At 39.1% G+C, this 15,355-nt stretch overlaps 1 protein-coding gene across 4 annotated transcripts in view; it reads right to left on the bottom strand.

Annotated features, from left to right (window-relative positions):
* Positions 1 to 977: 977 nt before the first annotated feature.
* EMB (embigin) overlaps positions 978 to 15,355 on the bottom strand; it is a 29,161-nt gene continuing 14,783 nt past the window's right edge. For 3 of the 4 annotated variants that reach the window (XM_080678588.1, XM_080678589.1, XM_080678590.1), the window contains 7 exons: positions 12,576 to 12,762; positions 12,272 to 12,360; positions 8,075 to 8,202; positions 5,534 to 5,813; positions 4,726 to 4,759; positions 1,694 to 1,748; positions 978 to 1,118 (listed from right to left, as the gene is read on the bottom strand). In XM_080678588.1, the coding sequence (XP_080534714.1) occupies positions 1,101 to 1,118; positions 1,694 to 1,748; positions 4,726 to 4,759; positions 5,534 to 5,813; positions 8,075 to 8,202; positions 12,272 to 12,360; positions 12,576 to 12,762 (791 nt within the window). In that variant the 3' untranslated portion in view covers positions 978 to 1,100. The remainder of the gene's footprint in view (positions 1,119 to 1,693; positions 1,749 to 4,725; positions 4,760 to 5,533; positions 5,814 to 8,074; positions 8,203 to 12,271; positions 12,361 to 12,575; positions 12,763 to 15,355) is intronic. The other variant, XM_080678591.1, reaches the window with a different exon arrangement.

Raw genomic sequence — 15,355 nt, 5'->3', positions numbered from 1 at the left:
GTATCAGTACCATACTATGGCTCTATGTACCTGCACGCTACAGCGTCAGTACTCGATGGGACTTATGAAATTCAAAACCTGTGGCTTTATAAGAAGTGCTCTACATAAGGACTAAGAGCCACTTGAGCCTGGTGTAGAAAAGCGGTAGAGGTGGGTGGAATAAAGATTGGGAAATGTGCTTTTGTGGTGACAGAGCTTTGGGGCAAGTGCAGTTTTATTTTCTCGCCTTCAACTGATAATTTTGGAGGAAAACTATGTTTTTCCTGTGGTGACTGTAGCAAGTAACCATCAATATCAAAAAGTATTCATTTTCTAGTAAAGACATACTTTTTTTTCAATATGAAAGAAGGATGAACTTCAGACGAATATCCTATCTAATAAAAGAGTAATATGCAAATTAATTGTCATTCCGTCACAAAGATGGCGGCGCCCATAGCCACAGGATGGCAGCACCCAGTCCTCTCAGCCCCACCGGAGTCCCCCAGTCCCAGGGGGGCAGCCGCTGAGAGCGGGTAGTGTGAGCGGCTGGGTGGAATGCTTGCTTTGTTGCCGTGGTGATGAGGCAAGCATTCTGCGCCCGGCCACGGATGGGCCTCTGGGCCGTGGAGAGCCTCTGGGCAGTGGGTGCAGAGTGGCCAGACCACGCAGAGAGGTACTGGCACACGGATTCGTGCACAGGGCTACTGGTTACAAATAGTTTTATACATAGTAAGCACAATTGGGGGGAAATACTTTTCAAGACAAATGGCAAAGGCTTCCTTTTAAATGAATTCTTTGGTTATTAACAGGTCTTGAGTGACATTAGCTGGTGTCTGTTCTGTGTGTCCCTGAAGGACCAGGATAAGATTAATTATCCTGAGTTATAGCTCATAGAACATATTTAATACAATTTACTTTGCTTTTATGTAAAAAAATTGCAGATTGAAAGTATCTTTAGATCTCAGATAGTACCTGTTATTTACAAAGCTACTACTGAACATGTTGCTTAAAATTTTTATTCTTTTAAAAATAAAAACTCCGATTTTCTTAACAGGAAACATAAAGCAGAAATACAGATTCTTTGTACATCTTCCCATGAGTCTTGGCATGAGGCTTCTCATTCATTGGCCCACAGATTCCTGAGTTAAATAAAAACATAATGAAACTTAATTAGCATGTCCTGGTTACTCTATAATGGCTTATCATCACTTCAGCAAAGCAAAAGTTGCTGGGAAGGGGTGATCCAAACTATTGCTAAAACCAACATTTCCTATTCTACCTACTCAGGAGAAAAATGCTGACAAACTATGAAAATTTTTATTCTAATCAGTAAAGAAAATAAGCTAATAGTAACCAAAAAAGATGGAATATGTCAGAATAAAATAGGACAATCCAGAAAAATTGAGACAGGAAAAAAAATAAGACTACATGAAAAGTTGAAAAGAAACTAGCCCATGGTGACAAAAGAAAAAGCATGTATGTAGGCAGTACAATAGGTTTACTTTTATATTGGTTCTCTGGTGGGGAAAAACGATGTCATTTATTTTTGTATAACTGTCTGTTTTCTCCCATAATATTGTAAACAAGCAGAACCAAGCACATAGTGATTGAAGATCTTTAATGAGACGTTTTAAAAAAAGTAGCTGGGTTAATAGACAGCCTATGTATATTGGATTTTACCTTTTATTTGGAATAGCATTTAGAAGTAACTTACATTTTTTCTGTACCTGGGGACATTATTTTCTATACCATTGCTATCATCTGATTTCCTGTATTGAAAATAAAGAAAGAAAATCACTAGATGTTTATACTGCATAAAATTAAGTCAGTAACTATCTATATCATGACTATCAGGTTAATGTGAAAAGTGAATACAGATGGAATTTACTCTTAAAAAGTTTTACTCATAATGTTAATTTTTTTTATGTCATTGATTCTGTTGCTGCAGATGACAAGTGGCAAAGGCCTGTCTATTTTATTCAGAGGGAGAATTGCTTCTCCCTAAGCACATGTGGGGGCTTGGGTGGATGGCTGTAATGTATGTTGTTGTTTTGACAAATGCAACGTAATAGCCAATCAGGAGCTCAGCCAATATATGAGTTACAGGTGCTGTACTTTGATGAGTTTATTACACTGAATTAGAGGATGAACATGGTTCTTTATCTACCCAATGTGCATCATCGGAGGAAGAATACAAGTCTGGGCTTCAGATTCTAAAGACAAGAGTAGCTCAACTATATAACAAGGGTGTGTAATGAATGCCCTTCTAGGTCTTTCAGGAAGCTTTGAGTTCATTAAGCCTTTAACACCAGAGAATAAATTCAACCATCAAGTTTATTATGTTGAAATCTGGGGGAGAGACAGTTAGGTGAGATTGTGAGGATTAAATATCTGAGTGAGCTTCTCATTGGACTATGTGAATGAGCACTAAAACTAGCCTGTTTTCATGTTGCATGTTTATACTATTTTAAAAAATCATTTCCACCATACACTGTGAATAACTGGCATCTAATTGAACACACACATATATAAACATTATATATAAAATATATTGATACATAATATTTGTTCTCTGTCAAGAAAAATTTATCTCCTAGCTAAGAAATTCTAAAAGAGCATTGGGAAAAGGTTGGTCTAAATGACTTCAAGTGCCCTTGACACTTGTATTAAATCTAAAGCTACTGCTATAACCTAAAGATGAGGAAAATGAAATGCTGTCAGTGACCACTGTGGAGAAGTATGGGATGGAGAAAATGATGTACAATATCCCAGTTTTCAAAGAGCAGAAAGTTAATGCATTACACTAGAGACTGAATCAATTTGATATTGCCAAGGTATTCTAGAAAAAATGCTTTGAAAGCATTTTTCAATAGGGTAGGCTACATAAGTGAAAATTAAATTATGAAGAATTGGTCATCTGTTCCATGGTGTTCTGACACCATCCTTTCAGAATGTCCTATGCCAACCAGAATGTGCTGAGACCAGAGCAGCCTCCTACTGTCACTGAAAGGAATTGTTGGAAACACTGGGGAGGCTGAGCTGGGGGAACCAAAGAACTGGGCAAGGTTGTAACGTTTCAAATATCCAAATGACTGTCAGGAATTTTATATGACTTTAAGTATAAGAAAGAGGTTCCATACATGGGAACCAGAAAGATGCAAAGTTCAAATTAGTATAAGTAAGATGTTCAAGTTCTCCAGAAGGAGGAACAATTAATTCTCTTCCAGCCATGAGAGTCTGTGATTCTAAGCAACACTGTTGTATTCCCATCTGTGGTTATGGGACTTCTGATATAATGATTTTATACCCTTAATATATAAGCTCATATAGTATTGGTTTATTTTATCTGCCATTTGTGAATTGATTAAAATACCTATTTTGCATAGTGTCTACAGATATCTGAGTGACAGCCGTATACCCTTTCCCATTCTTTAAGAGTGGCTACTGAACTCACACCTCACAGCTCTGTTGGCTGATAAAGATAAACTTTAAAGGCAATTTTTTGTTGGTAACATTTGCTCAGGCCTCCAGTTTTTTAGGTTTCTCTTGGCTGCTTTCCTCTGGTCTTACTTTATGGCCCCCAGTCCTTGGCTCTGTTACTGAGATTTTTTTTTTGAAGTATCATTGGCATACAATATTATATTAGTCTCAACATAGTGATTCAACATTTATACACCTTGCAATGTGACCACCACAATAAGTCTAGTAGCCATCTATCACCATACAAAATTATTACAATATTGTTGACTACTTTCCCTACGCTGTACATTACATCCTGTGGCTTATGTATGGACCTAGAGGGTATTATGTTAAGTGAAATAAACCAGACAGAGAGAGACAAATACCATATGATTTCACTTATATGTGGAATCTAAAACAAAACAAAACAAAAACAAACGAACAAACAGAAACAGGCTCATAAAGACAGAGCACAAACTGATGGTTGCCAGTGGGGAGGGGGAATGGATGAAAAAAAACAAGAAGGTGAGTAAGAGGTACTAGCTTCCAGTTATAAAATGAATGTTCCTCAGATTTTAATCCCAGTCTTGGCCTCCTCCGTCACTGGGTTCTACACTCAGTTCTCTGGTTTGGAGGAACTAGACGCTCCCAGCTTTAGCACAGCAAACTGTACCCCTGGTAACCTCCTCCATAGCCCTCCATATGCTCAACTCTCCACAAAGTGGGCTGTCTGAGAGCTAGCGCACAATTTGTGTGCTTTCAAAATAGTGACTAATAGAATCCCAGGCCAGTCATTTTCCACCCAACAGGGAATCAGCATCAGTGATTGACATGTTAAAGAAAGACAGATGCCCAGGCACCAATCCCAGAGGTTCTGATCCAGAGATCCAGTAAGGTCTGAGTAACTGCATTTTTAAGGAGCATCCATCCTAAATGATCAAAAATATAGCCAGGGTTGAGAATCAGTGCTTCACACAAATAATACTTCCTTATGGTTACTGGACACCTCTTGTGCATCATAGCCCACACTAGGCCCTTTTACACATAGAATATCATTTAACCCAACAGCCCTATGTTGTAGATACTATTGGTAAACCCTCTTTTCCAGGAGAAGATGGGATTCCAATGTCAGCAGACAAACTCCAGATGTTCACTACAACACAGACACGTATAGCAAGTAACATACATAATATATTCCTGATTTTCCCCTAACTATAAGCATTTTATTCTATTTCATATTTGTCTGTATTTCACTCAAGTGAAAATTTATAAAAAAATACTACTTACAGCTGTTCAATTTGTTCAAATTCTTTGCCATCATCTGTGTAACAAAAGAAGAATATGCATATTAAGATTGGTTTATTATTCTTATGGAGCATGTATGTTTAATTCAAATCACCCCCACCCCCAGTTAGGAATGCACTGTGCTGTGTCCCCTCTTTGGAATGAAAGATGAGCGACCTTAGGCAGCTGCACCTCCATCCTGTCCTCCTCTTGTACCTAAAATTTCTACCAAGCATAGTCTAGAGCTTCGAATTCTCAAAACAGGACTGACTGATAAATTACAAATTTATTTAAGTTATTAAAATTTTAGTACAAAATCAGGAAAGAAAACAGAATTTCAAATAAATTATCTTATGGGAAGACCATTGGTTTCTCAACCCATAATCCATAAGGTATAGGCTACAAAACTAGGAAATTGACAGGACCTAGTCTCTTTATGAGAACTCTAAAATGTTTGATCAACTATTTTAAGTGAGTTTTCTAAGTGAAAAAAGCAATTATTTGTCTTTGAAATCTTTTCTATTGGGCTATCACAGAATTTCCCAGTATTCCAGGACCAAAGCACATATTACCTAATTGATACGTAGGTACCAGTAACACCAAAGAAAATGGTGGAAAAGATATATTTTAGTACTATAATAGTTTAGTAAATTGAAACAGGAAGATCATCAATTCAAGCTCACTGTCACCATTGATTTTAACATAAATATCATTCCAAGTAACAAAAACTAGATTTTTTCCCCAAATCTTTGAAGCCCCTGTAATATATTAAGTCATAACTTGAGAATGTTATCTAAAAAATAAATCCTACCTGGGCGGTTCTTTTTCTTTTGGGTGTACATTTCACAAAGCAGAATAATAGCCACTAAAAGAACAACCTCAGCAGCTATTGCAAGAAATGGTTTGAGGGGCACCAAATAACTCAGCACGACAAGGTCAATGTGGTCTTCACTCTCGCCTAATTGGAATATTGCATGGCACCAGTAAGCTCCCTGATCTTCCTCTGAAAGATGCATTATCTTGAGCCTTGTTTCATTAGCATTTGTTCCACTGATCACATACTTATCGCTCATTTGAACATCAAGAGGAACCTAATATAAGGAGACATTAAAATCCATTCCTATCATATTGCATACAAGAGACATATCCTAAGTGATCTAGTTTTGAGCAAAAGCTATAAGATAGGGCCAAGAGAACCGCTTACCAGAAAAAGGCATGTGAGAAGTTATACATAACAGAGCTCATCAGAGTTTGATCTCCAAGAGGTAACAAGCAAAGGAGAAGTATACTTTGCTTGCAGTACTTACCACTGAATGTCTGAAATCACAACATGCAGGTCATCATGGGTAAATATTATATGAGAATTAACAGCCAGGTGGATTTCACATTCTAATTCCTGACCAGCTGTTCAAAGAACTTTCCCCTTCACAAGCACAAGAACACATTCAACCAACTGTTAAATGAATGAAGCTACTAAATATGATAGTTCCTATAAAGGAAGATCACTGGCTCTGGAGATTGGGAGTTCCTCTGACAGGGACTGAAGATAAAATCTTTTGTCCTGAAAGATGATGTGGAAAGATGGGTGGACATCCCGGGTAAGTCTGGTGTACATGGTGGCCTGGGCACTCTCTGTCCTTTTATATCTGAATATCTCTCTCTCTCTCTCTCTCTCTCTCTCGCTCTCGCTCTATCGCTCTATCGCTCTATCGCTCTCTCTCTCTCTCTCTCTAGCTGGCTTCCGATATTCACTGGGTTTTCCCAGCCACTCGAGAGTCACACTGTCACACTAGGCTATTTGGGGGCTTATTTATTTAATCCATTTAAATTCAATTTTATTCTCAGGCTACTAGTATTTAACGCATTCACTGCTTTGTCATTCAATTGCACTGCTCAATAGATGCTCACCTGCATACAAATATTCCTGGAGGTTATCTGATGAAGAACTCTCGGTGAGTTTATTATGTGCCCCCAAAATTATAGTACCTTCTCCCTGGGTGCACAGCACTGCCCGTGATGCTGTTACCCATGTGTCTTCTCTAACTCGGAGCTGATGAACCTGAGGTCTGTAAGTAACAGGCATCCCAGGGGATTCTGCTGCAGATGGTTGGTCCACACTTTGACAAAACACTTGACCTAAAGTTTTGACTGCCCCTTCTTCTCTGCACTTTTCTCACATCTTAATCTGACCCATGCTTTGGGCCAAATTATAAGAGAAAATGAGTATAGCAAATGGAGAGCCGCACAGACTGCATTCTAGAAGTTTAATATAATTAGGTTTAGGGTATTTTCATCAGTGTCACATATGCATAAATAAATTAGACTGTACATTCCAATATCACAATAATTTTTACATATTTACATGTTTTAAAAAAATATTTTTATATATACAAAATGATTGCCTTTCCTAATCAGCAATAAGAAGAGAAGCAGGAATGTTAATGGTTTGTCTACCCCTAGGTGGTTGGGAGCTTTTTCTTTGAAAAATCAAACCAATGTTATCACAGAACAGTCACTCTCCCTGTTCTCCTTCAGCAGTCTATGATAGCATCAACTTTGTCAAAGAAGGAACTCTTTGATTTAAGGTGTACACTGTCTCATACTGTTCCTTCTAGAATTACAGCTTGCCTCGACAGAATTGAATTTCCGTGACCATTAGCAGCAGGGCAATGGGATAATTTCCTACATTTCCATGCTATTAGAGGCTATTTGGGACGAAGAAAGAGAGCCAGAATGATTTCTTGAATACTCAAGCGTGTGTTTGTTTGTTTTTTTTCCAAATCAGATCTTTGACTACCCATTAATTCCTTAATGGGAATTTTAAGCATTTGGCTTCCCTTAAGTCTCTGGGAGGCCAAAATAAGCCAAGGCCAATTACTGGAAGAACCTAAGATCGAAGTTCAAAGGACCAAGTTGTCATTCTTTCCTAAGATGGTGCTGTTGTACTGCCTCCTACCACAAGTGTGTCTGGAGGGAAACAGCAGCAGGAAAGGAAGAGGACCTTTTTTCCAGTTACTTTCTTGAAACGATAAGAAAAAAAGAATCTTTGTTGTTGTTGGGGTTATTTATAAAGTTGTCAAGTAAAAATGAATTATAACTTTATTTCAAAGAATTTAAATAGATTGCTAAATGTAAAAACAAACAGATAATGAAACATTTAAGAGTATCTTCCGATGTGTAATATAATAAGCTAAAAACATCAAATGACAATTCCCTTTATCACTGTTCTTTATGAACACATACTAAAGAAAAAGATAGCAGACATATAAATAGTCCTTGGAATTCTAAGTCTGTTATAATCTTATTATGAAATAAAATTTTAATTTTTTTCTTCAAATAAATATGATCTTACCTGCACACTCCCATTCATACTGTACCAGGTCCAATTTAAAGGAACACACTCTTGGCATTTACATATCAATACAGTTGAATCCCCCACATAAGTGATCACTGGTTTGTTTTTTCCATGAAGTTCTGGGACTAAGAAAAATGTAGAGAAACGTAGATTACTGAAAGAGTTTGAGTAGGGAGGATATTTAAGTTGAAGACAGTTTCTTTCGTTTTTCTCATTAACATGAGGAAGATCAACCCACTTTAGGAGGGGCCTCCATGAAAGCCTTGCAGATGAAGTAGAGATCTGAGCGTGACTAAAACAGGGATTCTTTTCTGAAGCCACAGTTTCCTTCCAACCCACAGAGGGCACGGAGCTACCCTTGGGTATCACCTGGCGAGGCACAGTGTGCACATGGTTGGTACTGCATTTTAAAAATGCTGCTGTGGCCCTAACCAGTTTGGTTCAGTGGATAGAGCGTCGGCCTGCAGTCTCAAGGGTCCCGATTTCGGTTCCGGTCAAGGGCATATACCTTGGTTGCGGGCACTTCCCCAGTAGGGGGTGTGCAGGAGGCAGCTAATCAATGCTTCTCTCTCATCCATGTTTCTAACTCTCTATCCCTCTCCCTTCCTCTCTGTAAAAAATCAATAAAATATATTAAAAAAAAAAATGCTGCTGTGATGCAGTTCCTTCTAGAGCCAGGCTAGGCTTGCCTTAAACACATACTGTTCTGAAGGCTACTTTGAAGCTGGTTGTGCTGGGCACCAGTCCAGGGCCTTTCTGCCTCCCCAGCCGGTTGATCTCCCAGATATCTCGTCTAAGTCGCAATCTCAGCACGCTCTTTCTGGAAATAGGTTAGGTCATGATTCAGCAGGAAACTATGTATTGAAATATGATCAAAACATTGACGTTTACTCAGGCTAGGAATCAAAGTGGAAAAAAAGCAATGTTTTGGGGAAACAAGGTAGAAGATACCCTTTCCAGTAAGTGTCTAAAAGGCACAGGCCTGGGATGCACAGCTGCTGGCTGAGAGGGGCTTTTCAAGAAAATCTTGGGTATTTTATGAAGTTTGGGAGAGGGACACACTGGTGGGCTATTAGACCATCTCAAGTAAGTGTTAAGGTCAGGTTTACCTGGTAGACTGTAGGTAAGTGACAGTGACACCAGAAGGGAACAAAACCAAATCTGCTTTCTTTTCATCTCTTCTGTTGGTTTTGTTTTTTACTGTCCTCTAGATTAATGGCCAAGATGACAGTCACCATGGCTTTGCCATGCTTTACTTGGCTGACACTAGCCATGTGGACCTAAATTATAAAATGTACTACGCTCACGGAACATAACTTGTTAGAACTGCTCTGGAGGTCACACGTGGTTCTGGGCTGCTGCTTGCATTTGGAAATATTTATGACTACAAGGACAGGGATACGGTATTCAAATGTGTCTGATTGCCCTTTTGGAGCTTTGGATAAACTAGGACACATGGGAGTCTTGGGATTGGAAGAAGCCATGTTGAAAGATGGTGAAGTTGCTGATTCAGACTGATCTCTGGTCTTTTTTCATGCCATCACTCATCTTTCCAGGGTGAAAAGTTATTGCGAGGTTTGCTGTTGCCCCTGTAACTGGCATCACTAGCCAGACCATGAAGTCAGCAGAGTTTTTGCATTGTACTAATCAGTGATGTGGGCCCTTCTACAATCTTGTAGTAATTAATCAACCAGCTCTCATAAAGGCAGAAGCTGGAACTGTGCTGATGAATTGTTCTGAGTACTCAGGCTCATGCACTATAGCTGACTCATGTAGTCAACAGAAGAATTTTTTTGGTCTCAACTTAAAATAGAGAATAAAGCAGGCTTTTCATCCACACTCAATTGTAGTGCTGTTAAGGAAAGATAATCCTTATTCTTAGGAAAAATCATAAGCAATCCATCTGCTAGATAGAAATATATACCATTCTGTAAGCCTTATAGATCTAATTAAATAACTACAATATGAGTTGTTCTGCAGATGCCACACATCTTTAAAGTGTAATAAAATGAAATTATTTCTCCAAACAACATTAATTTAGAGGAATTACAAAGAATTATTATTTCACTAAAAAGATCTAGGAGGGCTCAACTTATTTTATAAATATCTTCATGATATAGTACATGCTTAAAAGTCACATTAATGTTAAGTGGGCATTGGGAGATATGGACACATGTAATACCTTAATTAAAAAAATCCTAATAAACTTCACAGCCGTTGTGGCTCAGTGGTTGAGTTTTGACCAGGAGGTCACAGTTCATTTCCCAGTCAGGTTGTGGGCTCATCCCCAGTGTGAGGCTTGCAGGAGGCAGCTGATCAATGATTCTTTCTCATCGTTGATGGTTTCTATTTCTATCTCCCTCTCCCTTTCTCTCTCTGAAATCAATAAAAGTATATTTGTAAAAATAAAAACAAAAAATCTCTAATAAACTGAGCTAAACTGCTTCAAGAAAACGATTTTTCAAAGATTCTAAATATTCAGTGCCAATTTCATTCCTCAAGCACTTGATTTCAGATCTAGTCTTAGTGTTGATACTCTAGCCAGCATCAGCCTCGCTCTCTCAAAATAGATAGGAAATCAAGAAGCCTTCTCCAAGACCACTTGACATTAAACCTATTGGTACATGAAAAGGTAAAATGCCTTTTCTAATCTTCACATCAGAGGTAAAAATGATCACTTCCAAGTAATAGCTTAGGTACTTTATTATAAGAGAGCTAATGAGAAAAATGTAAAGTATTTAATATTTAAACTTTCAATAGGCATAACTAGTATACAGAAGATAGCCATTTAAAAGGGGAGAAGCAATTCTTAAAGTTGTATTTCTTGGAAACACATCAAGGCTCAAGATTTGTTGGGTATTAAGACCCCTAGGTCTTCTTTACTTATTTTAAAGAGGCTCAATACAATGTTTACAAGGACTGTGTGTGTGCATGAGCATGTGTGTGTACAGGTATTCAATATCCTCTTAACTCATTGGGGAATGAGGGAGGGAAAAAGGGGTGGGGGGAGACAAAAGGAGAGGAAAGGAATAATGGAAGGAACTGTATATAGTTTATCCTTCACTAAGTTAAATTAGGCAAATTAAGGAAAGTTAAAAGAGAATGTATATGATCAAAATAATCAAAGGATGATAATAGTTTCTGCCTTTGCAGAGGCCGATTTGCATAAACATAAGAATTTATTATGTTTACCAAGAAAGAACATTTATAGAACCACATGAAGGAAATGAGTCAGTAAGTGTAGAGGGAATACAAGGAAGAATACAGGAGTGAACCATCTTAATTCCCAGTAATGATGAAGCAGGCCGTTCACTACTGATGGGGCCTTGGGAACAGTATCTACATTTTGTCAGGGCAGCTAGCCAGACTTGAGAATGATTTCTCATGTGTCCTGGGAAATTAAAGTGAAGCAAAGCCCAAAATAGTTAATGTGGCGACAGACTGAGTTTCCTAAATAGCAGCATGGACCTTATGTTCACTAATCTATCACAGAATGTGGGTTTTTCATAAAGATAAAATTATCCAACTTGAATGGCTAGTCTTTATTATGAATTTGAGACCTTTAAAGTTTTGGTTTAATGGCAGAAAGAGTAAAATACTTTGATTTGTCCGTTCCCACAGGGAAAGCTGTGGTTTATATTCTGGGGTTGTCCTTACTTGATGAGATCAAAAGCAAGCAACCCTTTGTGCATCTTCATAGTATTTTTAAATTTTATGTATCCTTAAATTTCCAAGTCCTAGAGCCACTGATGGATGCATAGTTTCACAGTCTAAGCTACAGTGACTCAGTTACCTGGAGGGCTACTATGAAAGCTCTGAGTTTAGAGCGATGGATGGATGGATGATGGATGGAAGGATGATAGATTGATTGATTTAAGATAGATGAATAGATAGGTTCAAGAGACTGCTGTGATTTACAAATAACTTGGCAGCCTGGTCTTTCTAACTAGACCCTGTGCTTTAAACTAGGGCATGGAAGCCAAGTGGAAGTGGGTTGGGAAATACAAACCCAACACTGAGAAGATACCGGGAAGCACTATTTTAAAGGTTGCCACTTATGACTCAATGGAAAGCACATGGTTTTCTTTCAGCTGCATTATGTTTAGTATTGCAGTAATAATATAAAAATTGGGGGATGTAGTATTCTCAGAATAGAGCACTGAAGTTATAACTCTATAAATTATTAATACTGACCTTTGAAATTAAATGTGCCCCTTTGTTCCTTTTCCTCTTGGAAAAAACAAGAATAACTTCCCATTTGTTTGCTATCATTGATGGTGAACCTAAAGATAATTTAAGTTATTAATATGGGCTTATTTCTCTAAATACTCTCAATGAAAATGAAAAGACTTAGCCATTAATCAAAATTTTAAAAAAGAAAAAAAATTTGTAATAACATTCAGGTGAAAACAATGGAAAAAATGCCAGTCAACAAAAATACTTAGAATTTAACTAGTAATTTCATGTAACTAACCAGCTTAAAACTTGGTGTACTCACATGTATTGAGTATACAGAATCTTTCCTGTTGCATTGATGAGATAATTATTCTCAATAAGTTCGTCATCTTTTCTCCAAGTCACGTTTACTGAATTCAGATTCCCAGATGTTGTGAACTGGCATGTGAGTTCTACATTAGAAGGTCTTTGCAAAGTGATATTTTTTTCTACTGCAACATTGGAATATTCTATTAGCCACAAAAGAAAACAAAACCAAATGATATTATAAAAGCTACATAGAGGGGAAATCCAATATAGAAAACAGTTTAAATCAACAGTAGTGCTCTACTGAGACAGTTTCCTTATCTGACATTCCTTTCAGGAATTATTTCTCTTGTTAACACAGATGTGGTTCCCTTTATTATTCTCTTTCCCAGGCAACTGTTGAGGAAAAGTTCTGTTAAAACATTAACATAATTGCAAAAGCCTTAGGCTGTGATCTTAATCTCCTTAAAATCTGTAGCTGTCAAGGGTAGAGGAGGAAGCAACCTGTGGAGTGGTGTCCTGTTTCATATACTTTCAGGTGCTTCTACAGCTTGCTTGCTTTCCTATTAGCAAAGCACAAGCATCAAAATATGTAGAAAGAGTTTTACCTCTAAGTCTAAAATATTTTGAGGTTAGCCAACACACTAATATGTCCATTGAACTTGGTGCACAATGTATAAACTTCCCCAGGACTCCACAACTGCAGTAATGTAGTTCTGCGTTTTTAGAGTGTTAACAAAAGCAGTCATGACATGTACATTTCCAGGACTTTACCATTTGCTCAGTTTCTGAACTATATTTTTTAAAAGATTGTTCTTAAAATCATATAGTAATTTACATCTGCCTAAATTTTTATCATTAAACATTTTAAAGTGTATGTACCTTTAACCAAATTGTGATCTTTGAAAAAATGACAAGTTAGACCTTAATGGGTCCAATTGGGTATCATTTCACTTGAAATAAAGTCTACTTTGACCTATTACAAAAAGCAAAATAATTTAAAAAGCCTCTTAAAATGTATTACATAGGACATGCTTTAAATCAGGAGCTCTTATTAAAAATAGTTAAGTGCACTACAACATATAAAACTCAATAGCAGCCCTGGCCAGTTTGGCTCAGTGAATAGAGCACCAGCCTGCAGCCCGAAGAGTCCCGGGTTTGATTACAGTCAAGGGCATGTACCACAGTTGCAGGCTTCTCCCTGGCCTGGGCCCTGGTTGGGGCTTGTACAGGAGGCAACAAATCAGTGTTGTCTGTGTTTCCCTCTCTCTTCCACTCTCTCTCTAAAAATCAATGGAAAAATATCCTCGAGTGAGGATTAAAAAAATAAATAAAATATAATAAATACATAAATAAATAAATCCTATCTAATAAAAGAGTAATATGCAAATTGACTGTACCTCTGCTACACCCACAAGCCATGGCCACCAGCCAGTCGGGAGCGAGTATGCAAATTAACCCAACCAAGATGGCTGTGGCCACGGAGCTAGCAGGAGGCTAGGGTTTCCCCGGCAATGAAGGAAGCCAAGCTTTCCACACACCCTGGCCTGCCTTGGCCTCTGCTTAAGGCTACAAAGTTTCAATTATAGAAGTTAAATAAATCCCAACAAAAATGGCTGCATCCACAGAGCAAGCAGGAGGCTTGGCTCCACTCAAGGCTACAAAGTTTCAATTATAGAAGATAAATAAATCCCAGATACCAGGGCCTCCACTTGGGTCACTGGGGGGCATGGCCAGCCTGCAAACCACCACAGGCCCCTGGCCCAGGCCACCTCACGCCCCAAGGGAACCCCCACCCTGATCCGGGACACCCTTCAGGGCAAACCAGCCGGCTCCCACCTATGTACCAGGCCTCTATCCTATCTAATAAAAGAGTAATATGCAGATTGACCATCACTCCAACACATAAGATGGCTGCCCCCATGTGGTCAAAGATGACTCCCCCGATGTGGATGCAAGATGGCCACCACAAGATGGCAAGCATGGGAGGGCAGTTGGGAGGGACCGGTCTACAAGGGAGGGCAGTTGTGGGAGATCAAGCCTGCAGGGGAGGGCAGTTAGGGGTGACCAGGCTGGCAGAGGAGGGAAGTTGGGGGTGACCGGACCTGCAGGGAAGGTCAGTTGGGGGGGGACCCAGGCCTGCAGGGGAGAGCAGTTGTGGGGGGACCAGGCCTGTAGGGGAGGCCAGTTAGGGGTGACCAGGCCTTCAGGGGAGGGCAGTTAGGGGCAAACAGGCTGGGGGGAACAGTTAGGCATCAATCAGGCTGGCTGGCAGGGGAGTGGTTAGGGGGTGATCAGGCTGGCAGGCAGAAGTGGTTAGGGGCAATCAGGACGGCAGGCAGGATTGTGAGAGGGATGTCCTGGATTGTGAGAGGGATGTCCGGCTGCCCGTTTAGGCCGGATCCTACTGGGATTGGGCCTAAACGGGCAGTCAGACATCCTTCGAGGGGTCCCAGATTGGAGAGGGTACAGGCTGGGATGAGGAACACACCCCCCCCTGCCATGCACGAATTTCATGCACCGGGCCTCTAGTAAATAAATAACACTCAATAATAGCAATAAAACATCTCGATTTTAAAATGAGCAAGGAACCTGAATAGACATTCCTCAAAAGAAGAATTACAAATGGCCAAAAAATACATGAGGAGGTCCTCAACATCACTAATCATTAGGGAAATGCAAGTCAAAACCACAGTGGAAACATCACACCTGATAGGATGGCTATTATAGAAAAGACACAAGATAATAAGCATTGGTGAGGATGTGGAGGAAAGGGAACTCTTGAACACTGTTGGT

Source organism: Plecotus auritus (assembly GCF_963455305.1).
Source record: "Plecotus auritus genome assembly, chromosome: 7".
Classification (NCBI taxonomy): Eukaryota; Metazoa; Chordata; class Mammalia; order Chiroptera; family Vespertilionidae; genus Plecotus; species Plecotus auritus.
The sequence above is the reverse complement of the archived record's forward strand: the minus strand, read 5'-3'. Positions and strand labels throughout refer to the sequence as shown.